The following is a 26,042-nucleotide window of genomic DNA, read 5'->3' on the forward strand; positions in this document are numbered from 1 at the left end:
GAATTGACACAGACATTTCACATTTGAGTGTAATACTGGTAGACACTCATGAAGCTGCCTTTTTTTTTGTTGTTTTGTTTTTGTCTCCTTTTGTTGATACTCATAAAGCAACATGTCTAATCTAAAAAAAAGTGTGTGCAACAAGGTGTTGGTGCGCCTGGTAAACCTATACATAGTTCACACCAATTTCCTATGTGAAAATAAAAGTATTTTCCTCAGGAACAACCTTGAGTGTATTGCAGTGTTGCAGACTGGCAAGTCTCTGCTGTGTTGTTGCCACAGATAAGGCAGATACACCGATAATATTCCTCCACCTTCAGCATTAACTTCTTGAGTACCACACTTTCCTTTTCAAAGTGGAAGAAGACAGCTAGTCTAAGCTAGAACGACCAGGGGTGGAACTCCAGGCTCACAGAATACATTTACCTTATTGAAAGACTTGTTTTCACAGTGAATCTGAGAACACCCAAGCTGGAAGGAGATTCTTAGGCTAAATCCCCACTTTTTTATTTTTCACTCTCATGCTTACAGAATTACCGTGAGTCATATTGTTAGACTGCAGTGATGGCATTTGAAACTGTTAATCACATAGTCCTGTACGTGTGGTTGATACCAGATTTCTATATCCTGCCTATTATCTTTCTCTAGTTTTGGGTTCATAACATATTCAGGAGAGAATCTGGGATTTTCTTGTGCTTCATAGATTTTCACACATCTGATGCTCATTAAGGCTACTTCTTTGTGTAACTGCTTGTGTTTTCTCCTTAGCATCAGCTTAACCAGCGTACTCCCGGTTCCACAGTAAACATAAACTGCTGTCTCCATGGTAAACAAACAGAAGGTGTAGAAGTGGTACCTTGAGAATATGGTGCCCAGGGGAATCAAGCATTATATTTAAGGTCAGCTCTTTTTGTAGGCAGAAGCTTACAGCGTCAATGAAAATGGGTGGCTCCCATTGTATAGGCAGGCAAATGCCAGGACAAAATCAGGTAAGTTGATTCAAGCCACATTTTAAAATCAGAAATGGGTGTCACAGTACACACCTGGGAGCAGAAAGAATCCAAAGGCAAAGCAAAATTGAAAAAAGACTGAAAAGAGGAATAAAAGAAGCTGAAAAATCGATATTCTATTTTTCTCCATCTGGCATTTTGGAAAGTCCAACTGCAGTTTGCAGAGTTGAACCGAAATAAAGCAAAGCCTAGTTCATGTTTACTTGGGCCTTATCCTCAAATAGTTCAGATTTTAGAAGGATCAAGAGCCTAGTGTTTTTATACAATGGGGTGTATTTATAGAGTTTGGCTAACAGGGAGACTAAAATGCTTATCATTATTAGTTCATTTCCTTCAGAATTTCTGTTTTTCTTTCCTTTGAAACGAGGCCTGAGAGAACATTGCCAGTTGAATAGTCTTGGTCGCTGGCATCATAAGCACATTCAAGTTTTCCTTCACAGCTCAGGTGTCTCTAATGTGACTAGTTGGGTAAAGCCAGCACTGCTGTATATATAGTGTGCATAAATCACAGTGAAATAAATGCTGCTGTGAACCTCCCACATGGCCTGGAGGCCACAGCCTACCTTGCTCTTGGCAGCATCTTCAGTGGCTTCTTCTCTCGCTTGCTGCAGAGTTTGTCCATTGATTACCTGTCACCTGCATATTTGTGTTGCTCTTCTCCAGCTCCTGCTCCACTTTGCAGACTGAGGCAAGTAAGTTTAGCCAAACTATGCAAAAATGGTGAGTGATAAACAGAGATGTGAACATAAGGTGCATGTGTTCTTGCTACCCCAAAGCTTATGAGGAGCTGGGAATGTGTTGAAACTAGAAACTGTTGTAGACACACTTCAAGGTAAGGTGGGTGTGTGGGTGAGAGTCCAGGTAAAAGGGACCCGGCAAATATTGACATTAGAAAGTAACTTGATGATCTTGCTGTGGTGGGAAACTGTCTCAATCCTGGTTCAGTTTTTTGTTTAAGCACAATGAAATCAGTTTGATAACTTGTTTCATTAACATTTTATCATGAACATTTTTCCCATACTGTTTTGTTTTCTCCAACATTGTTATTGTCTCTGACATTATTTGTTCAATATATTGATAAGCATAACTCATCCATTGTTACCTTGAAAGCAGTTAGTTCAAGGAGGATGTAGTCAAGAAAATGGTGGCATAGCCAGATGTTCTGAAACTATGTGAATGGTGACTATCATTTGGGTACATGGAAGAAAATAGATTAGGTGCATGATTACTCTGGGGAAGGAAATCGGTTAAAGTGAGGCTGGGAACTGAGTACCAGAGACTCAGATAACCTTGTGGAGTTCAGTCTTAAAAGTAGAGACTGCAGAAATAGGTCATGTGATTCAAACTGAGGATGGGGAGGTGTCCACATGGTGATGGAGCAGATAAATATTGTTCTGCAATGTGGTTGCATGCAGGATATCCCACACTTCCCCCCAGTTTGCCCAATCCCAGGTCTGGTTAAGAGCAAAGGAGATCTAAGGGGCAGTCAGGGCTGGCCCATCAGACCCCAGGTTGATTCCAAGCCCCAAGGAGTTGAAAAAAAATAACTGGAGATGTAGGGGGAGCAGTAATGGTCAAGGCTATTTCTAGAAACCCTGACTCAGCTGACACTGACCCAGGAACTCATATGGGCCAGTTGCCTGAGTACACATGGGCTGAAGGATGGGGTGTGGGAAAGGATTCTGATCTAGCAGTGGTGAATCTGCTTGCAGCAAGCGAAGATACTGCCATGGATAGAAATCAGGTTGTGGTCAACATGAAAACACAAGGAAGGAAAGAGAAAGCCAAGGAATTATGTTTTATGGTCTGAGACTGACTAGTAATACCCCCATTTTCCAGCCTTTCTAGAACTCAAGGTTTATATATAAACCTACTGACTTTTGAGAAGCTGGAAGATTCCTACTGCCTCTGATCTCATGCCAACTGAAGATGTTTTTCATTGCTTAGTCTCTACGAAATTTGGAATAAGTAATAAGAATTTGGGATGGCAAAAGAGTATTAGGTTTATAATAGGATAAATTAGGGAAGATGATGAGCAACCACAGGATTTAGAAACGCTAAATAGAAAAATAGACTCAGGAAGATGAAGATTAAAGGGGAACAAATATATGTCCCATTAATTAAGCATCATAGATACACAGAGAGAAGGAAGTCTGAAGAGTAATTATCCCCCTTTGAGATTTTGTGTAACTGACTCTCTTTTTGAGGGAAGATACTCCTTTATAGGAAAATATTTTTGATTCCCTGAAATTCAATTTGATTATCTTCAACCATATGCAAACACATGTGATCCCAAGGAAGAGTTAAAATATTAATTTACTAAAATATTCATTCGATATCTACTATTTTAGTTGAAGAAACAGAAAAAAAAATCCCTGCACTTGTGGAGCTAACATTTTGATGGGGGAGACATAAAACACAAAATAAATGTGAGATAATCCTTTAGAGAAAAAGTAGGGATTATGTGTGTGTATGTGGAGTGGGGGGTGACAGTTTTAAGTAGGGTGTTTAGGGAATATCTCACTGAGAAGTTGCCAAGTGAAAAAACCTCAAGGTGCTGCTGGAGCAAGCGCTTTGGAAATCTGGAGGAAGAGCTTTCCCGGCAGAAGGAGCAGCATAAACAGAGGGCTCGAGGTAGGAGAGTTGGTTAGATACATTTAAGGAAATGGAAGAACACTGTGGCTGGAGTAGAAAGATCGAGAAAATAATAGATATGAGGATTTCATAGGCCATTGTAAAGACTTTGGTCTTACTCTGAGTTGGGAAGTCATTTGAGGGTGAGCCCTTGGAGAGTAAACTGGCAGATTTTGAGCAGAGGAGCAACCTGAACTGACCTGTTTTCATAGGATCCCTTGGACTGTCCTGAGAATAGATTATGGAGGAGCACAGCAGGGGCAGAGAGACCTGTTAGACTATCTCAGGTATCCAAAGGAGAGATGGTGGTGGGTTGGTCCTGAGTGTTATTATGGTGGTAGAGAGACATACTCAAATTCTGAATACATTCTGAGGGTAGAAGCAATAGAATTTGTTGACAGATCAAATGTGAGAAAGAGCAATCAAGGAATGACTCCAAGTTTTTGATCCAGAAGACTGTGGAAGGAGCAGTTTAGGGAGAGGATGTGCAGGAGAAAAATCAAAATTCTGTTTTGGATATGTAAAGTTTGAGACATTCAGGTGGAGATGTCAGTTTACAGTGGGATATATGAACCTGGAGTAAGAGTTAAAGAGGGGGACCCAACTCCCGATCTGAGAGTTGTCAGCACACAGGTGATGTTTAAAGCCATGGGACTGAATGAGAGCAGCGAGGAAAGCAGTGAGATAGAATAGAGAGGAGATGCTGGACTGAGCCCGGGGGCACCAGTATTTACAGGTCACAGAGATGAGGAAAAATCAGGCAGGACAGGCTGAGCCAGGAGGAGCCAGTGAGGTGGGAGGAAAGTGAAGTGCTTTGGAAGCCAGGTGAAGAAAGTATAAAGTAGGAAGGAATGACCAAATTCTGATGATGATGCAGAATTGACCATTGTATTTAACAACAGGGAAAAGACCGTGATGGGAGGGGTTTGCGTTGAGTGGTAGAATCCAAACCTTATTAGAAAGGATTCAAAACAGAATGGAAGAAGAAGAACTGGATACAGAGAATTTAGGTAACACTTTTGTGTCTGTGTGTGTGTGTATGTGTCTAAATGATGTTAATATATGATGGTGTGTGTTAAAAATATATAAATATAATATAAATATATATACTATATATTAATATAATATTATATACTTTTTTTTTTTTTTTTTTTTTGCCAAGCAAGAAATACAGAGAAAGGGGTAGTACTTGGAAGGATGATTACCGTGAAGAGAGTTTTAAGATGGCAGGAATTACTGTTTGTCAGGTAGTGGGAGCAGTTCAGTAGGGAGAGAAAATCTGATGACACAAGAGTGAGAGGGAAGAATTACTGGTATAATGTCCCTGAGAGGGCAAGAAGGGAATCCCATCTGTAAGTGGAGGGATTGGCCATAACTGTAGGGTCTGTTCCTTCTTAGAAGTAAGAGGAAAGCCAGCCTATTGGGACACAGGTGAAATTAGTTCAATAGATTTGATAGTAGAAGATTGCTGAATCCTTTTCTTGATTGGTTTTCATTTACCAGTGAAATGGAAAGCAAGGCATTAGCTAAGATTGAGGGAAAGGGGATCTGAAGAGAGGAGAAAGGGGTGAGACACTCATCTGGAAGAGTGGGAAAGTGAATGTACTGGGGAAATGGAATGTCATTGCTGGCAGTGATGAAAGCCTACTCAAGGGTAGTGATCATGGTCAAGGTTGGGTGGTTGTATGTTTTTCCCATTCAAGTCCAGCTTTGGGGAGCAAGTGTAGAATAGATACAGTTTGATTTAACCAATTTGGAGAGAGAGCGCGAGCAGGCTAACTGGAGAAACCTGGAAAAAGTTCTAGGCTTTCTGGGCTGGGGCCAGGGCCTGTGTGGGGCTGACGATCCTGAATTTATAGTCCTACCACGCTGCCCTACTGTGTGGCTTTCTCCAACATCATTCAGACAGCAAGAATGCAGATAGCAGCCTTCAGCCAGAGTTGGGGCTTTGTAGATGGGCATTATGGAGTGTACAGTATTGGCAAGATGTCACTGAAACAGTGAGCTCTGGAATGTGGCCCTAAAGATGGAAGGAAGGGAAGAAAGAAGAGGGTCTGCAGATTGATTAGAAAAAGTCAAGGGGCCCCTGGGGTCTTGTGCAATGAATAGGTGATATAGTTGTGGTTAGAAAGAGGGATTCTTAAATAAGTCCTTTTTGAATATTTCTTAAATAAATGCTTCTTGAATTTTTCAGGATGGCAAGGGCCAGGGTAGGACTATGGCATTACTGCATGAAAGGGAGAAGGTGATTGGCAGTAAGAAGTGATGCTACTGAGGGACCAGAGTGCATTGGTCATGTCGTGTCTCTGGATGCATAGTGGAGAAGAACATGTGAGCCCGGAATCAGAATTTCAGCGAACCAAGAGCAGCAGCTGGGAATTTGGAAATGATAGACTTTAGGAAGCTTTGGGGTTGTATTCTATTCACATGGACCTGAAATGAATTTTCTTCCAAGAACATTGAGGAGTAATGGTCTGGAAGTGGCACTTGGGAAAAAGAACATTAATCTTCTTTGCCCTGAGGTGTGAAAGGTATGAGAGAATCAGAGCCAGCTGCCCACAGGTCTACAAATTTTTGCTTGCAAGTTTTGTCTCAAAGTGGGTTCAAAGATCTATTTTCACCTTTTTTTTTTTTTCCTTGAGCAGTCCAGACTTTGTTTTGGTTATTTCTGAAGCAACTGAATTGGTGTTCGGGCTATTGAAAAATATTTTGGTCTATTTTATGGTCAATCCAAGACCTTTCTGGCTAATCCCAGAAACCCAACTAAAGTCCCAAGATCTCCCCACACACTCCCAGATCTTCAGGATCAGAAAGTCTGGGAATAAGGCATTTTAATAAGTCAAACATTTTTTCACTTGGACTTACACTCTTTTGCCTTCTATAAACAAAGAAATATGATGACTTTGCCTTGTGTCTTTGGCCCTAAGCTTGCCAAACTAAAAAAGAAAAGAAACTCAACCAAAAAAGAAAACCAAACAAAGGAATATTCATTTGGCAAAAGGACTCTGAAAAGGGGGAAATGAGATCAGAGATAAACTGACTAGTAAGAATTGCTAAATTGGCCCATTTGCTATGGTAGGAATTCACATGGCATTTCAAGGTTGAAAGCTTTTTGTGCATTCAAGAACAGAAGGTGATGGAATGTGCATTTTTGTCTGAATATGGAGGAATATTTATTTGCTCTGTGTGGCTGATTCAAAAGCTAAATTCATGGATTTGTTAGGATTGGGGAGTATGAGCAAAAGTGAAGCAGTTCAACATGCAAAGATGTCATTTAAAATTTTTTTCAGAGTCACTTCTTTGGAATATAGAATGTTATTTTCTCAGAGAAACAGTCATAAATGGTGATTAAGTTGCTGGGCCCAGTCAGACAAGACCTGCTAAAGCCAATTTAACTCAGAAGGCTAACAAATGATCATTCTGTACTAATAATCCTCTTGAACACTCTAATCTTATTTTTTCCATTCTTAGCCTAAAAACGTGAGTGTAAAATGAAAGTCCTCCCTCAGTAAGTCAAGACTTGTGAAAAAATGCTTAGCATGATCAGAGAGATTGATTGATTTTTGAGTTATGTGAGATGATGAAGAAGCAGTGGTTGGCCCACAGTTTAAGGAAGTCAATTTAACTGTATGAGATGAATGAGAAAACAGCTTACTAGCTTCTATATTACTTTTGTCTTTTCTGCTAATGAAAGTGAACTTTAGATTGATAATGGTTAAAGGTCTGGTGAAGTCTACAGAAGCTCATGCTGCCCAAGAATGTTTTAGAAAGGAGTATAATTGTTCCAAATGAGTTAACCAGGGTATTAAAAGCACTTGTAGATTTGCTTTGGGAAGTGCAGCGGTCGTCTCGAGGTGATACAGGGACTAGGACAGCTGCCAGAACCTAGTGGGGCAAATGTGACAGTTCTCCAAAAGGGGTGAAGTTAGGGTAGAAGTTGGGCATAGGCTAAATTCTCATAAATGGAGACACTGGAGCTGGAGCACTAATCTCCATATTCCAGATTGAGATGTTTAAGAGATGGTTTGTGAATATTAGAAAAAAGGTCATTAGGAGCCAACATGATGAGTTCAATAAAGTAAGTCATCCCAAAATGAATACATTACTTTTTTTAATGGAGGTTATTAGACTGACAGAATAGGAGAGCGCCACAGACATTTTTATGTGTTTTGATTTTAGCAAGATGTGTGGGAAAAAATGTATTTAAGTACAAAATGAAATGTGTGCCTGGTGACAGCATGCTTATCTGGGCAATTGTTCTTAAAACTGTGGAATAATGGATGAAAATCAATTTCTAGAGGAGACAAAAATCAATATGAATTAAAGTAAATTCCTGCCCCTAATTCATAAATATCAGCTGTTTAAGTAATCAGCTGTTTAAGTAAAGAGCATAAGAGCAGAGAATAATGATGGATCACATGAAATGACTGGATATTTGGTTAATGAAGCTCCATGTGAATTGAGCATGTGATAACAATGTCAAAAGGTTAATGAAAATCTAGGTTGCATTTGTACCTGTGTCCAGACTAAAGGAAATACTCAGCTTTTCCTGCTCAGTATTGGTAAAGCTACCTCCCATTCTGAGTGCTGACTTTTAAAGGGGAGCATGTTGAGAGGGAATGATCCGCATAGTGGAAGATGCTGATATTTAGGTGAGAACATGACAGCAACATTTCATTATTTGTCAAGAGTAATTGGTGGATGGCATTGCAAAATGTAGCATTAAGACCCATGAGGTATATATGAGCAACTAGATTTCATTTCAGTAGAAAGACGTTATCATAATTAAAATACCTCACACCTTGGAGGAGATGAAATACAGATGAAATGGATAACAATCTAGCATGGAGATAATGAATGCCTGAACCAGGCCATGTCAGTGGGACATGGCAATTGGCAATTTCTAATTGATTGACTTGGTAACTGATAGAAAGTGGGGAATGAAGGAAAAGGAGGTTTCTGTGACATCTCACCCCACTGAGTTTTATGCAGTTCGTTAATGTATCTGCATTGCTCCTTTTTTGTTTTTTTCCTCATGTAACATATTAGCAGCAGCCAAATGATGTAATTCCTTTCTCCATATAACAGTGTTTATTCCACCTGGTTTTATTCCACTATTTCCAGAAATCCTTAGCTGTAAAATGTCTTGTGAATTCCCACCCCACAAAGTATCACATTTGAAATTCAGCAAGCTATCTGTTATCTGGGGAATGTCAAAATTAATTTGACAAAAACATGGGTGAGGAAAGCAGGGAGGCCTGGGCATTCTGAACAAAGATGTGATATCAGTATTTACCATGGAACTCATTTAATTATAAGTCATCTAGAAGCATAATCACAATAATGGCCAGGAAAGCCACAGAAGCAAAATAATTGAGTTAAAGTTGAGAGTTTGCTGGCAAATAACCTCATTGTCTCATGACCTAAAAAGCAGCATGGATGTAAAATGTTGTAATAAAAATTTAAAGAGAAAGACAGAACTTGGTGGGAATGTACACACGATGTGAATTCACAAGACTCCCAGAATATTGAAAAGGAGAGACCAGTGGGATTTCAGTTTCTGCCATCCCTCCCGTATTTTGAACTCTTGATTAATTTGGAAGGCTGAAGGGCTTTGGAAAGATGATTTGAAAGCTTTTTATTTCTGAGGTCCCATTAGTTAACTGTAGCTTTCCTTATTTTAATAAATAATAATAAAGTGCATTTTTACTATGAGTCTCAAATGTATTCCTCAAGTCTGTCTCTGGTAAGAAACTATAAATATGCCTTTACCCAGAAAACTCTTAATGGCTCCTTGAAAAGGAAAAAGCATTTACAGCTCCTTCTTCCGAGTCACTCTTCGAAATGTAGAATAATATGACCTGACAGATTATAATAACTCCCAAACAGCATCTTCATTGATTATAATGGGCAAACCAATAATATGGATCTTTAGGATGTTAGCATGTATTATAATATATCAAGTCAAGACCATAGTTGTAGCTGGAATAAAATTTGATTGCAAATTTGTGTGTGTTGATTTTAGGAGGATGTGTGGAAAAAAATTGTAGATTTTTTTCCTGACTTCCTTAAAATAAAAACAAATAATGAAAATTTTGACAGATCATTCAGTGATGCTAATGGTGTCACTACCATTTCATGTACTTTCGTCTGCCTTAAGTGTTTTTAAAAAGCAAATATACTATCTGTGAAATATGAAGGAAGAAGATTAAAAGAGGTGAATTAGATGAGGTACTTCTGAGACTTTGGAAGTGTTTTACTTATTTTAATTTTCCTTTTTTGTAGGTGAAAGCCATTTTAAAGGTTCCCCTCCTAGGAAGTTGAACATAAGATGGACTCCAGAGAATTAGAAGCCCTATCTTTCCATGCAACCCTGCTCTCAGGCCCCTGTGGACAAGTCACTTTTCCTTTTAGAACCTGTTTCCTCATATATAAAAAGCAGAAAGATCAGCAGTAGATATCCTCACTGGGGTGTTGTTCAGTGACTGCATGGTGACTGAGAAACATTTTAGCTATCTTAAAATGATGTTCATAATAATATAGTGAATAGTCTTACCTAACACTTATGGATGCTTGTAGTTGGCTAAGCACATTACAGGGAAAGGGCTAGCTAGGATTGAAAAGGCCACAGCCCTACGTTACTCAGCCCTGCCATACCCTGTATCATTCCCTTTCAAATGAAATCAGAGTGTGTTGGCATCAGGAATTAGTTCTATTCTTAGAAGATCAGGCAAGAGCCTTGATGACTTGTGCCCCTGAGAAAGTACAGTTACAGACACTTCAGTACCTACCAAATTATCAACAGGTTGAGAATTAATCATACCCAGCAATATTATAAAATACCAACAGCACAACCTGTCAATAAATATGTTGAGCACTCACACATGTTATATAATTTTCAATGAACTAGAGATAGACTATTTAAGTTATGTACTATTCTGAATATAAGCCACTATTAGCTTCACTAAATTTTGGAGTAAAATTTTCATTCAGTATATATTAATCAATATGCTTAGAGAAATACAAAGCAGTCTAACTCAGCATTTATCCACAGGGCCAAGAGTGAGCAGACTGTTCACCTCAGTCTCCTGCATTGTCTTATTGTCTGACAAATGTTAGTTGTGCAGTTGATGCTGGTTGGTTGATTGAATGAAAGACTGTAAGGCAGTGTGTAGTGTTTGATGAGTTCTGTTAGGCACTTAGGAAGTGCTAGAGGAATTCAGTTAGGGCTGTAGTTCTCACCCCTGGCTGTGCATCAGAATTACCTAGATCGTGCTTTTGAAATATGAAGGCCCAAGCTCCACTTTCATGTGCTTATCTTGGTCTTAGTAGAACCTGACTGTGTTTATGTAACATTTAAAAGATGACTATAATGTACACCCAGGTTTAAGAATCATTGCCTTAGAAAAATCAGGTTTGGGCTGGATGCCTATAATCCTAGCATTTTGGGAGGGCTAGATAAGAGAATTGCTTGAGCTCAGGAGTTCAAAACCAGCCTGGGCAACATAATAAGACCTTATCTCTACAAAAAAAAAAATTATAAATATGTATATACACACACACACCACACACATATATACATATATACACACATATATGTGTACATATACATGTTTAGCTACCAAAAAAATATATGCACATATATGTGTACATATACACACATATATGTGTACATGTACATATATGTGTGTATATATATATATAAAATCAGGTTTGTATTTTTGAAGGAAGTGGTATATAGCTCAACCTTGAAGACTACATTTTGGTAGATACTGAAATCTGTGCCAGAATCTAGATCAATCAGGATTTTACCAGTTCTTTTGACTGACCTCTGGATAACGCCCACACAGATAATGGAGAATAATCTCTTTTACTTGAAAGTCACCTGATTCTGGATGTTAACCACATCTACAAAATACCTTTACAGCAACACCTTGATTAGTGTTTCATTGCATAATAAATGAGTACGATAGCCTAGCCGAGCTCATACATAACTATCACGGTTATTACAGAAGGGTGTCCAAATAGCATTACATGAACATATCAATGAAGATGGAAATTAGTGGGGTGTGCCCAGTTTGCATTGAGTCTAGAGCTTATCTTGGGAAGTGAGAGGAGAGGATGTTGGAAAGATAATGTGGAATGTAGAAATGTTGGACTAAAGAGTTTGGGCTTTTGAGCTGAAGAGAGAAAGCAGCGCTGTAGCAGTGCTGTCGAACAGAACTTTATCTCACGGTGGAAATGTTCTGTCTCTGTGCTAACACGATAGCCACTGACCACACTTGGGTATGGAGACAACTTGTGATGCAGCTATTGAGGCCAAAGAACTGAATTCTATTAATTCTTATTCATATAATTTCAGTAGCCATGTGTGGCTCATGACTACTGTGTTGGAAAGCACCACTGCAGAGAGAGTATTCTGGTGGGAGGACGTATGATGAACTGGGGGAGAAGCAACATGCAGGCAGTCCAGTTAGGAGATGACCATAATAGTCCCAGTGGGGACTGGGCAGAAGCAGGGAATATGGAAAGGAGAGTTGGGGGTGAGGGAGAAGCAAATCAAAGATAATCTTACATTGACCATTTCTCTTTCTGGCCACTTCTCTGCTGTTTCACTTCCTGCCCTATGTCACCCAAGCACTTCCTATCCCTTAGATTCCTCAGAGCTGAGCCCCACTCATCTTTTCTCACTCTCTCTCCTTCTCACACTCACTTCCTCAGCTTCCATGACGAGCTCTATGTTGACAACTCCCAAGTTTATCCTTTTCTTAAATCTTTCCTCTCAGCCCTGCATGCTGATACTGCCACATAGAAACCTCAGGGACTTAGTCTTTCCCTCCTAGTCTTTTTTCTCTTTCAGTTGTCTGAATGTTGATAAATGTAATCATCATCCTTGCAGCTTCTCAAGCCAGAAACCTGAGGCTCTTTGACACCCTGTTGATAACTGAGGCGCTCTCAGCCCCATCCAGTTAATTAACAGGGTCTGCTAATTCTAAGTATAAATTATAGCTTCAATCTGTCGCTTACTTCTCATCTCCATTGCTCACCTCCTCAGGTAGGCTCCACCTCTCTTCCCTGGACTCATAGTCTTCCCATTACCACTTTTGCCACCTACTGAGCTGTTCTCCAAATAATTCCTTTAAAAATAAGAATCAGATTTATTTATTTCTTCTGTGATGTGTAATGGAATTTTCTTCCCCTGTTAATTTATCTGCCATGTTACAGAATGTCACAGGATAAAGGTTTAATTAATTTCAGTTAATTTATTTAATAATATTTATCCATTTAATGTTCCCATAGCCCTGTTGAGCAGATACTGTTGGGAAATATCACTAAAAGGATGGCACAGTCTATGTCCCTTTGAGGCATATATTCCAGTGAGAAAGACAGACATTAATCAAATAATTACACAAATAACTTGACAATTAAAGTTGTGAGAAGTGACATTTAAGGAGAAGTACAAGGTGTGCTGTGAGCATATAAGGAGTAAACCTAAGCTAGCTGCGAGGGAAAATCTCCATGAAGAGGAAAGGGAGCAAAGGAGATTCTAGGAAGAGGGAACTGCATGTACAAAGATAGGAGGGAAATACTTTTCTTCAATAGAATACAATTTAAAATGTTAATAGAATATAGAAACTGACAACTGCATTTGGATGGAATGGAGTTGTGAATTTTCTGAAACAGATTTAGTCTGTTACCACCTAATTATAAAACTTGAATAAAATGGTTTTATTAAATACTTTTACGTGTTACCTCAAGTCAATTCAATAATCTGTTGGCTCACTTTCTTAGGTGTTATAGATTAAAAGTAAGTATTTTTTCCTTCAGTGTTATATTCCCATTAAGATGATATATGTACATAAAAATACATGACATATATGTATTATACTATTATAACATGATGTAAAATTAAGAGTCAAAGTGGTATAAAAAAACAGTTCTAAATTTTTAATATTCTTACGCTTCACACTCTAAATAGAAAAGTATCGATCTCAGAGTTTTCTTTTTAATGTGGATTTATCTGTTGATATCTACTAATTAGAACTTAAAACTGAGAAATTTAAAAAATATGTATTCATGTAAATACAACCAATACACATTAATATAAATATGCAGAATAACTCTTATAGTAAGAAGGGTGTCATTTTTTGTACATTTTGCAGATCTCTTTAAGAAAAGACAGCTGGATTCTTATATCTGCTTCTGCACTTAAAAGTTGCAATATATTGTTTTGGTTGAAGTACATGAAGATGATTCAGTCTTACATAGACAAGTGGTCAGAAAAAGGAAGCATATTTTAAAGCCTTTTCAGATAATTGAGGATGTTCTTCTTGGATTCCACAATAAAACTCAACAAGTGGTAGTTAATAAAGGTTGGTTGCAATGTGGAATGTTGAAACTGTATTAATGAATTTTCCCTACATGAAAAACTTGCCTTGCATTTTGAAGGGACCTTCACCCAAGCATGATTTTTGCCACCATGCTTAGGTCAGTTGGGAGGTATCGATTCACTAAGTTTAGATTTTACAAATGTTTACTCATTTCATTATATGATATGAAAAAATCACATTTGTTAACATTACCTTCAATCTCAACAGAAAAGTCGTTGACTATTAGGAAGCTGTCAAATTCACAGTGGTGAATTTAATTGTCCTAAATTCTAATATTTGGTTGAAAACTTGTATTTTGTCACTAACAGTAAATGTTGTCAGTTGTTTTCCTTGAAATGACAGTTGCATGTTGTTCATTTTCGAGAAAGTATCTGCTAAATATTCGTCTGTGTAACCAAATTTTGTGTCAGTCATCTGTCAAGTAAAAATGGCATTCTGTGAGAAAGAAAAAAAAAGGCAGTTTTAACACACAACTCAAAAATCCTGCAATCCCTTTCCCTTGAGACAATGATCATATTTCTATGTGCAACGGAAGTGCTGAATGGGTACTTCCATTTCTTCCCACAGAATATTAAAAAGACGTTTACTCAACACTCAAGATTTAGTAAAGTTAGTACTTATTACTGCTCCATCAAGAACATTCTTAAAGGAAGTGACAACTTGCTTTTTTCACTGTGAGCATGTGGTGGTGAAGAATGCCTGCTCATCCAGTCTGGTGCCAATGTGGAATTGTGCTAAGGTGCTGGCAGTTTTACCCACCATGACTTTTGCACCATCACTGCATATGATAATGCAGTTAGAAAGGCAAATAACATCTTAGTATTATAAAAATGGTTTTGACCCTGCAGGTCTCCCAAAAGGGTCAGGAACCCTCAGAGGTCTATGGAACACACATCCATTGGCACAGAGGGTGGTACAAGAAGAGAGAGAGAAACATGAACCCAAGTTGGTAGGAAGGCTTCCAAGGAAGAACTGAGCTGGACCTTAAAGGAGAGTTAAGACTTGGATAGTTGGTAAGGAGTTGGTGGTTAGGAGAGGGGGAGGGGATTTCAGGACAGAGAAACCATGGGAGCAAAGGAGTAGAAAGAGGAAGGACCGTGACGTAGTCAAGAGACTGATGAGAAAGATAGTTGGGTTGGAAGGTTAGGAATGGGGAGTAATAGTTTATAAAATGTGGCATATAATCAGATTATAAGGCATCCGAAAAGTTTGGACTTCCTCTAGAGGTTGCTAGGAGTAGCTAATGGTTTTTGAACTCTTCTGTGACTTGCTGAGCATATTGGTTTAGGAACATCCTTCTGGTGGCAATGTAAAAGGTAAACTGGTGAACAGGAGAAACAGATGCAAGGAGACCAATGGGGTGTTAATTGTAACCTCATTAGTAGGGGTCAAGAGCACAGACTAGAACGATGGCAATAGATGGAACAGATTGAAAGCTAAACTAGCTGCCTCAGAGGTGGAGGCAATATGAGAACTAAAGATGAAAAAGTCAAAGGTCATCTATATTTTATATTGCATAACCCCAATTGCTTGCCAAGGACATTGTCTATTAAGGAAATGTAAAAAAATTGGGTGCTTTTATATATGGTCCCACATAAAGCTTTATCCTTCCAAAAAATCAGAGTGCTTCCTTTTTTTCCGATAGCAGGACTATATCATTGAACATATTTTCCTTTTGCCTTGCTGCCAAGAGGCTTTGTGCCAGTTTGCATGTTAAGATCAGAACAACTACAATTGTCTCAGTGGTTAGTACATTGTCTTCCTGCTACCTTCTCTGGCTCTGATTCTGTTTATCATTCTTTAATGGTATTGCATTTATTCTTCTTGACGCCAGATGTCTTACCTCTTCTTTTGAAAGAGGCTAGGAGAAGAGGTAGAATACAATTTAACAGCCCTTAACATATTTTATTCTTTTGTGGAATAAGGGCCTCCTCTTTATCACACTTTACTCGGAACCTGAAGAAAGACTAAAAGCCTCTGATGTCCAAAACCAAAGCACTACTCTGTAATTTGAGAGAATTTCAACAGATTCAGTTAATCTGGTTGCCCAATCCAAAGCATGTAAGAAGCAGCAGGTAATAGGGTAATACAACACCTATTAAAGACAGGTCAATTGATAGCTAAAAGAAGTCATCCCTGATCATCTGAGAAACAATAGAGAGAAGCAGCAAGATGCGGGTGGAAGTTTCTGATGATTATAAGCTATGTGAATGCACCCAACGCAGGTAGTAATCAATAAAAAACTGCTACCTGTTAAGGTAGAGAATACCATTGTGAAAGCTCACATTTATTGAGCTTTTACTATATTCCAGGTTTTGTGCCATTGCCTTGCATGTATCATCTCACTTAATCTTCACAATAACCCTGCCTTTCTATGATTTTCCCTTTTTACAAATGAGTCAGTTTAGTTTTAAAGAGATACAATATACACACAAAGGCACGTGGCTAGTTGTACGTGGCACAGTTAAGATTTGAAGCTAGTAGCTCTGCCAGATACCAAAGTCTGTGTTCTTTATTCTCATTTCGGACTCTTTTCATTTACCTGCTAAATAATAATAGCTTATATTCAATATCCTCTTTTAAGAGAGTTTTGTAAGGTTTTATTTATTTACTGTCTATAGTCAGCTGAAAACATTTTTGCCCCACTGTGTTTTTGTTTTTGTTTTTTTTGAGACGGAGTTTCGCTCTCATTGCCCAGGCGGGAGTGCAACGGTGTGATCTCAGCTCACCACAACCTCTGCCTCCCGGGTTCAAGCAATTCTCCTGCATCAGCCTCCCAAGTATCTGCGATTACAGGCATGCGTCAGCACGCCCGGCTAATTTTGTACTTTTAGTAGAGACGGGGTTTCTCCATGCTGAGGCTGGTCTGGAACTCCTGACCTCAGGTGATCACCCGCCTCAGCCTCCCAAAGTGCTGGGATTACAAGCATGAGCCACCGCGCCCAGCCTGCACCACTGTTTTAAATGAGACATTTATTTTTTTAAATTGTGTTTTGGAAACATCTGTGCATGCCTGTTTCCACACCACAAAGAACAGCCATTCTTGTAAACTGCTTTTTGAGTTAAAGGAAGAAAAGTAATAGCTACATAAAACATGAATCAACTGGTAGGAATTGTTACAATCCTTTGCTTTGCTGGGCACTAGGTACTCTGATTTGTTTTTCTTCCTCTAGCTTTGAATGAAGTTGCAAACGTTGATTTCCAGAGCAGTCATCTGAGATCGTGGCCCAGGGGTACACGTGACATAACCGGTTGACTAGGGAGTTACAGATGATGACAGCACTCTTGTGTAGCTGAAAAGCTAAAAATAGCCCAGGGCAGTTCCAAGACTGGAGATGGAAGCCTACTGTAAAAGATGAGTTCACCAAAGAAATTGTACCAGGAGAAACCCTTAGGTGACTTTCAAACACATGTCACTATGTGAGTGACAGATTGTAACATTAAGGGAAGCTGCAGAAGAATTATCTGGGAACCTGGCAAAGAACCCAAGACTTTCTACTTTGGTTGTGCCCCCAGTTACACCTTATTTATCATCTTCATCTCAGCTTCAGTCTGGGTAGCTATAGCTTAAAATTTGAGGGACTGCTAACCTGACACAACTGTCTACTAACTTGACACAAGTCACCTGTGACACAGGTGACTTAGATTAAGGGGGGCAATTCACAGCTATCGATTTTGTGACTGGGAACCACCAGTATTTGTGAGTTGTGACCAGTTTTGTGGTCTAAGAACCAAACATAGATAAGCTAAAGATAGTTGAAGTATAGTTAATTAAGAAGACTCAGAGGATGGGTGGAAGGGAACATACAGTTATAAAGTCAAGCTGCATTTGTTGTTCCATAAAACTAAGCATCTTCAAGTTTGTGGATAGAACATCGTGAAAGTTCATTAAATCATAAAGAATCTGGTTGTAGCAATATTATTTTGGTTCCAATTGAATCCAGAATATAAGATTGGAGCTATTTCTTTAAAAGTTCAGAAATGTAATTCAGGACAACTCTCTTGTCTACGTGGAAAACGTACAGATCATTCTTCCTCAGGAGATGGTACAAACTGAAAATGCTCACAGGGTCAAAAAAGCTTGAAGTAAGCATGGCTGGATATTAAATCCACAGTGGATATTAAAGCAAGATGCCTTGAGGATATTGGAACCTTAAGAGGTTAACCTCTAGGAGGATAATCATTCACTCTCACAAATGTCCTCTTTTACCACCTGTCTTATTATATCTATCTGTTGAAATGCTTTATTGGAAATATCTTAAAGTTTGATCTCTCTTAAGAGATCTCTCCTAAGAAAAATCTTTCTTTTACCAGCATTACCACTTCCAGATGAGAACAGTGCAAATGGATGATGGTTTCTTCTAGAAAAGGAGAGTGTAAAAACAACCCCATAGGCATTTTCACATTTTTTTGTTTTCATTTATTGACTATTTATTGTTCTCCTTTTCTGCAGATCACCTTTAAGGAAAGCTAAATTGAGATTTTTTAAATGGTCAAAAGTCTGTGGGAAAACAGGAAAGCGAAATATATATATATAGTCATGCTAATGAAAATTACAATTATAACTCTGGGTTTAAGAAAAAGATTCAGTAAGAGTACTCTACCTCATAAGAAGGCTCCCAACTCAGCATCTTCCACCCTTGTTAATTAATGATGTTTAAGGAAGTTTTAATTTTAAAAGTCATTTCAAAGTTGTTTTCATATTTCCTCTACCCTTTTTCAGAAATTTTAACAATACGGAAAATCCTATGAGAACTCCATTTGATAAAAGTACTGCTTCCTTGGCATGAACTAGAGGGAAATATTTAATACTCATTATGCTCAAGGCATTGTGCCTTCATCCTCACCCGGGTCTACAACGTTCTATTCTAATGATAGAACTCTAGAGTTTAACACAGGCAAACGGAAACAGAGGTAAATCAGGAAGCCATTGATATGTGAACATTCCCTTGCATACAAAGCATTTCATGGCACAATCTAATGGTATTTATAAGTGAACTACATCTATCCTTGATGAGAAATGACTGAAAATAACAAGTTCAGCTGTTTCAGAACTAGTTATAGCCATTTACTTACATAAAACACAAGACTATTTTTTTAAGAATTTCTGCATCAGTTTTAACTTGCAACAGAAATTATTTGTATACCAAATAAGTAGTATGTTTTGAATCTAAAGAAATGTATGAGTCAAAATACACAATTGATAACTTGGTAGTTATTCAGGCGGCATGTAAATTATAATGGAAAGTCCGTCAGCGGGTTGGTGCCCTTCTAAAATTTGCATGCCACATTCCAGTTGAGTGTCCACATTACAGAAAACATGTTCACCTTGCTAAACCCAGGGGTGCCTGACGGTGCCCTGAAATATTTCTCCGTCTTCCTTTCAGGACTAATTTAGTAAAAATGAACTCTTTTGAGGTCACTATATACATCATTCCCTATTTTCTTTTTCATGACCACAACCCCAGATTGTGCTGGGACACCATCCACTCCTAGCAGCTGCTGCCCCTTCTGAAGCTGTCTTATTCAGCCACCTGTTCAAATGGATACCAGGGTTCAGAGTGACTATAAATCACACCATTTCTGTGTTTGGATTGCTTGGTGCAAGCACCATCCAGGGATGCATAGGAACCTCTCATAACCAGTCTCTCCATAACTCATGTTGAGTGCTTACATTTGAAGAGATATTTGGTGCCCTCCCCCACTTAGCAGTCTTCTCTTAGCAGACAGGAGTCCCAGACTGAGCCACATGGAATCATATAGGCCTAGTCTGTATTGCCCTTTACCCCCACCTGTTCAGTTACCTGTGTGGTTTTTAGGATTTCATCAGTAAGAAGACCCAAGACAATCTACTGAAAAGTATTTAATAAGTTTGTTCGATTAATTGAAAGAGAGTAATAAGCACTCCACAAAAAAAGAGCATTTAATTTGGGCAGTATCCACAACAAAGTTAGAGCTCTGTAGTTAAAAGGTGTACAAGAAAAAAAATACATATTTTGACTATCATATTGGGAAAAGTAGAAAACACTGAAGTCAAATGAGGGTGGAGCAAAGCACTCATACCCTCTGGTGGATATGTTGATTTTATAAATATTTTGGATGACAGTTTAGCAACCTATGTATCAAAAGCTTTTAAAAAGGCTGTGCCACTTAAAATCTGCTTCTGGAATTTAGTAATTGAACATGTGCACAGATACATATGTACAAAGATGCTCATTGCAGCAGTGTTTATAAAGGCAGAAAATTGGAAACTACTTCTGCGCTCATCAGTGGAGGAACTGTTTTACTAAATTATATTGCAGCTATTACACATGTTGTAGAGCTTTCTATAAAGCTAGTAAGTGTCTATAATAGATGTTTATAAAACAGTATGTATAATATGGTGTCATTTTGGTTAGTGTATTTGTGTGCTCTTGCATGCATGTATGTCCATCTAAGAGTGAAAGGATGTAATCCAAAATTTTAAGAAACTTAGTTCTTGTCTAGGAGATGGGATTACACATACTTTTATTTTTTTCTGTATTTTTTTGTATCTTCAGAATTTTTTTGTGTTGAGGATATATTTTATCAGAAAAAAAATTTTATTCTAAGAAAAAAATAAACCTGAGCCCCTGAGTTCTCAGCAGAGAACTCAAGGTGAACAAGCAAGACCTGGCCACTAACCTTCAGAAGCTAATAGTGTGGTTAACAGGGCAGGAAGCAGACAGTGTGATTTGTACAAAAATCATTCTGGGCCATTCCTGAGTACACGTTGATCGTCAGAGAGTCACAACCAAGGGATGTTCTTGGAATATCCTGACACATTTGACTCTAAAACAGACTTGGAGTCCAAGCTTCAGGATGTATTTTCCTCCTTGAATAGGCTCCTTTTCCTCTGTGCTGCTTCGCTGTCAACACTTTCCTGAATGCCTGGTCTGGTCAAAAACAAGCTCACTTACTCACTACAGTACACACCATTTACTGAGCTGACTTCCTGTGTGGCTCCCCTGTGTGTCCAGAGTTACTAATACGTTACTTCCTTTCCTTCCCACCCCGGCTTCCGCAGTACTTGTCTTTCCACCTTCGGAAGTCAGCCTTCCATACCTGCAGTTCTTGGCACTTTTTTGGCTCAATTATTACTGTGTTTTTCTTGAACTTTGCAGTTTGCATTTTGATCAAAATGAAGAAAATTTGACCTAGTGTCTTCTATCTCTGCAATATTTTTGCACCATTTTGTTGGTGGGGGGAAGAACATTCTACTTATTACTCATGCCTTGACTCTGATGCCTGAACTCTGCTACAGTTAGGAAAAACACTTAGGAATATGTATCATTCGTAACTGCATGGCATGTAAATAAAATTTTTTATGTTTCATATTTTGTGAAATCTAAATTTACTTAAAGGCTTCTGCTTCTAATCTTTTGTTTCCCTAGAACTTACCATGTACCTGGATTCACAATTTACTGAAAAATAGAAGATCCCATATTTTACTTTAGTAGTTGTCTATTATTATAGTTTTTTCCCTTTGTGTTCTTCTTGGAATTAACTACTTTTCTTCCCTTAAAATTGTAGAGAGCCACGTGTTTTTTCCATATTTGCACATCGGTTACACTTCAAATTATGTGAATGTTTTGATATTTATTTTTCATAGCGTAACCCTTCAACTTTATTGTTAGACAGTAAACCTTTCTTGCATCCTGCTGGGCATAAAGTTTGAGAGACCATTAACCCGAATGAGCCTGGAATACTCTCCAATCTCATAGTAAATGACAACCATATCACAGGCTATTTGGAAATTCTGATACAGTAAGACAGTTTCACTTGCTGTCCAAGGCAAGTTTCAAACACCCTTACACATAAACAAGAATTTGAGCAAAGGTCCTAATCTGACTGCTTTTATTCAGATCTTAACTTCAGCATTTTAACTATCTTTATTTTTATCTTTATATTTATTCAGATCTTGGACAAATAATTTAACTTCAGCATTTTAACTATCTGTTTTTATTTAGGCCAGTTCCCTTGTTTGTTACATATTCTTTCCATGCTAGTAATTAGTTTCTCCCTTTTCTCCGTTGTGTAGTAGAATGTCTTCTGCCAAGAGATAGGAAACCTGGATTTCACAGCAGTAGAGACTGGCACTCTTTTCTCTGGTATTGCATTCTAATAGTACCATATTGGAGTTTGACCTATTTATTTCACACAGGCAAATGTTGCCAAGTTAGTGGAGTTTTCCTCCAAATAAAGGGCCATGGTCTTGCATCACACATGGGAGGTTTGCATATGCAGACCAGATTATCTGCGTGCTAACTGCCAGCCTGTTCCACTGTGCAAGGGAAGAGTGCCTGGAGCCATGTACAGATGTGGTTCTCATTCCAGGCCTAATTCTTCAGAACTTCAGTGAGCTCCTGCTGGACTCCACCAAAGGCAACAGAATGTGGGCTGCAGAGAACGAGTTGCTTTTTGTATACTTTTCAGATGTTGCAATGATGACCAGGTTTTCCTGACTATATTCCACTGGACCCCTCTTCCCCTTTGTTCTTCTGAGAATTATAGATAGATATATATTTTTTCTCCATGCACAACTTTCCTCTAGCAATAGCCCTGGTTGTCACCCATAGTACAGTCCTCATTGAAAGTAAGAGAAATTGAATGGACCTAAAGGACTCTGTGGCTGAAATGAAAAAGACAGGGCTCAGCATTTTCATATAGTTTTAAATACTCTTGGAGTTTATTGGTTTGAAATAACTGAAATTGCAAATATAAGAATTGGATAGTGGTATCAGCCTAAGACATCGATGTGTCTTTGTTTTCCTTGCCCTTTATTGCCCTGGATAGGAAAGGTCTCACGGCAGAGTCACACTGTTTGTGCTTAGAATTCCAGGTTATGGCAATCATTAAGAAGTCAGGAAACAACAGGTGTTGGAGAGGATGTGGAGAAATAGGAACACTTTTACACTGTTGGTGGGATTGTAAACTAGTTCAACAATTATGGAAAACAGTATGGCAATTCCTCAAGGATCTAGAACTAGATGTACCATATGACCCAGCCATCCCACTACTGGGTATATACCCAAAGGATTATAAATTATTCTACTACAAAGACACATGCACACGTATGTTTATTGCGGCACTATTCACAATAGCAAAGACTTGGAATCAACCCAAATGTCCATCTGTGACAGACTGGATTAAGAAAATGTGGCACATATACACCATGGAATACTATGCAGCCATAAAAAAGGATGAGTTTGCGTCCTTTGTAGGGACATGGATGCAGCTGGAAACCATCATTCTTAGCAAACTATCACAAGAACAGAAAACCAAACACCGCATGTTCTCACTCATAGGTGGGAACTGAACAATGAGATCACTTGGACTCGGGAAGGGGAACATCACACACTGGGGCCTATCATGGGGAGGGGGGAGGAGGGAGGGATTGCATTGGGGAGTTATACATGATATAAATGATGAATTGATGGGTGCTGACGAGTTGATGGGTGCAGCACACCAACATGGCACAAGTATACATATGTAACAAACCTGCACGTTATGCACATGTACCCTAGAACTTAAAGTATAATAAAAAAAAAAAAAAGAATTCCAGGTTATATGCACTGGATGAAGGTGCATTGAGATGGGTTACATCAGCAGCATTCAGTCTGCTGGTGAAATACCTGCTAACTAGGAACTTCAAATACTGGTAATAAACCTTCATGTGTACAACAGTGGAAAAGGGGAAAGGAATGATAAATATCACATTTCATATAAGTATCAAAAAATATATGTTCTCAAAAGTGTGAAGAAAAGGAGAAAGTGGTGTGTGGTAAAATTGCGTAGCTTCTGTGCTAATTGATACTGAATGCAGAGGAGAATTAATCACATTTAATGAACATAATGTACAAGTTATACACCAAATGATTGCAAAATGAAATCTCCTTATTAGTTTTTAACGAATCATAGAAAACTTTTCAATATCACTTAGTTAAAAAGCAGTCGATTCTTAACAAAATTAACATGAGCATTCTGACAAGCTGTATGAGAACACAAATTCAAATCATTCCTTGGAGTAAATTAGAACAATTCTATCCAACTCCATATGCTAATAGGTATTTTTGTATTTGGTTTCTATTCTGCCATCATTTCTTTTTTAAACCATAAGGATTTTAAGCTCTAAACTAAAGGCATCTGTATTTTGTTGTTGCTGGTTCTTTTGGTTTTTAAAAATTTGTTTGCTAGGAATGAGGGACATCATTTGTAGATTACGGGACAAACACCAATGACTAGTGCAGCTTTTATTTATATGGAAGTATCTTTTGGCATTTATTTGAAGTTATCCCATGATATCTTCTATAAAGTGGTGAGGTAGGTCCAAAAGAAATCATGAAAATGGTAAAAGTTTAGAAAATAAGACATAAGAAGGATGAGATTTTCATCAACAGTTTTTTTGTCTTAGATTTTTCTTCTTGCTAAATAAACTTCACTCCCTTGGATAGGCAGTTTTGTTTACTATGTTCGTTTTTGACCTTGATATGCCTTTGCTGCTTAATGTGGAAATAATTCTGGGATGATTGTGTTACATACGTAATATTGATATACTCTCATGAGTTTATAGAATAATATTGTACTGTTCAATTCAAAGACTTCTTTCACCAAGAATACACCATGTTTGCCATGTCATAGTCATAGTGGCCATGACTGCTTGGTAAGCTGACTAGTAGTGGATGTATTTCTCTTTCACAATAAACCTATTAAAGCTTGAAAATTAACACTTACAAATCAGCACTTTTTCAAAAAAGTGTATATTACAATTTGTTTTTCTTTTTTACACAGGAAGAATTTAATGGAAAATCTGACTCCCTCTTTTTTAATGATGGTCAGCGAAGAATAGACTTTGTTCTAGTGTATGAGGATGAAAGTAGAAAAGAGACCAGTAAAAGGGTACAAATGAAAACAAAGGGTAAGTTTTAATGCTATTTTCCTTTCTTTTATTTCTTATATTGTAAAATGAAAACTCTGCTATTTTATATAAGTAATAAAGTGAAACTGGTGTTGAAATATCATACACAAAACATAGTTTCATATTTTCTCTGCTCATGTTCTCTCAAAGCATATTAACGAAACATTTTTTAAATTTGAGTCAGAGTTTCTCAGGCTCTTAACCTCATTTGGTTTCACAGCTGAAACCACACTTTCTTTCAAGGAATTGGACTTTCTATTGTACAGAAGAGATTTACCTTAAGCATGCCTGGCTGTTCAACTAGGTGGGATAGGAAGCTAATGATTAATAATGACTAGTGTAATAACAACTAGCTTTCAATGTGTGCTCACTCAGGTATTGTACATGCATTTTGCGTACATGTTCTCCTTTCATACAGTATAAAGTGGGTTCTATAATCACACCATTTTATGGATGATAGAGATGACCCTTAGGTTAGATGAGTATACAAGGTCATGGACTCTAGTCTGGCAAGTGTTGTAGCCATGGTTCAAACTGTCTTGAATATGGAAACTGTGCTCTTGATCCCGCATTTTTTTTCTATTACCTCCCTTCCCTCCCTTTCATTCATTGCATTGCCAGTCAAACTGCTCTCTTCTTCCTTTCCTTTGCACCAAGCTTTTTAAGGTAAAGGGCCTCTTTATCTCAGGATGTTAAAACAGTAGGGCATGTGATAAACAACTCCCTGGAACTTTTTTACTTGTACCCAAACTGCTTTAAACTAAAACAGACCAAAAAGGAGTGCATATGTATATTACTTTCACCCACTTGAGAAATCATTCCTCATCCTTTTTTTTTTTATTATTATTATACTTTAAGTTCTAGGGTACATGTGCATAACATGCAGGTTTGTTACATATGTATACTTGTGCCATGTTGGTGTGCTGCACCCATCAACTCGTCAGCACCCATCAATTCATCATTTATATCATGTATAACTCCCAAATGCAATCCCTCCCTCTTCCCCCCTCCCCATGATAGGCCCCGGTGTGTGATGTTCCCCTTCCCAAGTCCAAGTGATCTCATTGTTCA

General features: G+C 38.2%; 1 protein-coding gene across 1 annotated transcript in view; it reads left to right on the forward strand.

Annotated features, from left to right (window-relative positions):
• The window catches only part of LOC108539853 (anoctamin-6-like), a 151,780-nt gene that overhangs the window by 96,301 nt on the left and 29,437 nt on the right, over nucleotides 1-26,042 (forward strand). Inside the window, exon 3 of the mRNA XM_017888792.1 lies at nucleotides 24,845-24,944. Coding sequence (XP_017744281.1) covers nucleotides 24,845-24,944 — 100 coding nt within the window. The remainder of the gene's footprint in view (nucleotides 1-24,844; nucleotides 24,945-26,042) is intronic.

This window comes from Rhinopithecus bieti, unplaced genomic scaffold, assembly GCF_001698545.2.
Source record: "Rhinopithecus bieti isolate Rb0 unplaced genomic scaffold, ASM169854v2 scaffold_17653, whole genome shotgun sequence".
NCBI classification, from domain to species: domain Eukaryota; kingdom Metazoa; phylum Chordata; class Mammalia; order Primates; family Cercopithecidae; genus Rhinopithecus; species Rhinopithecus bieti.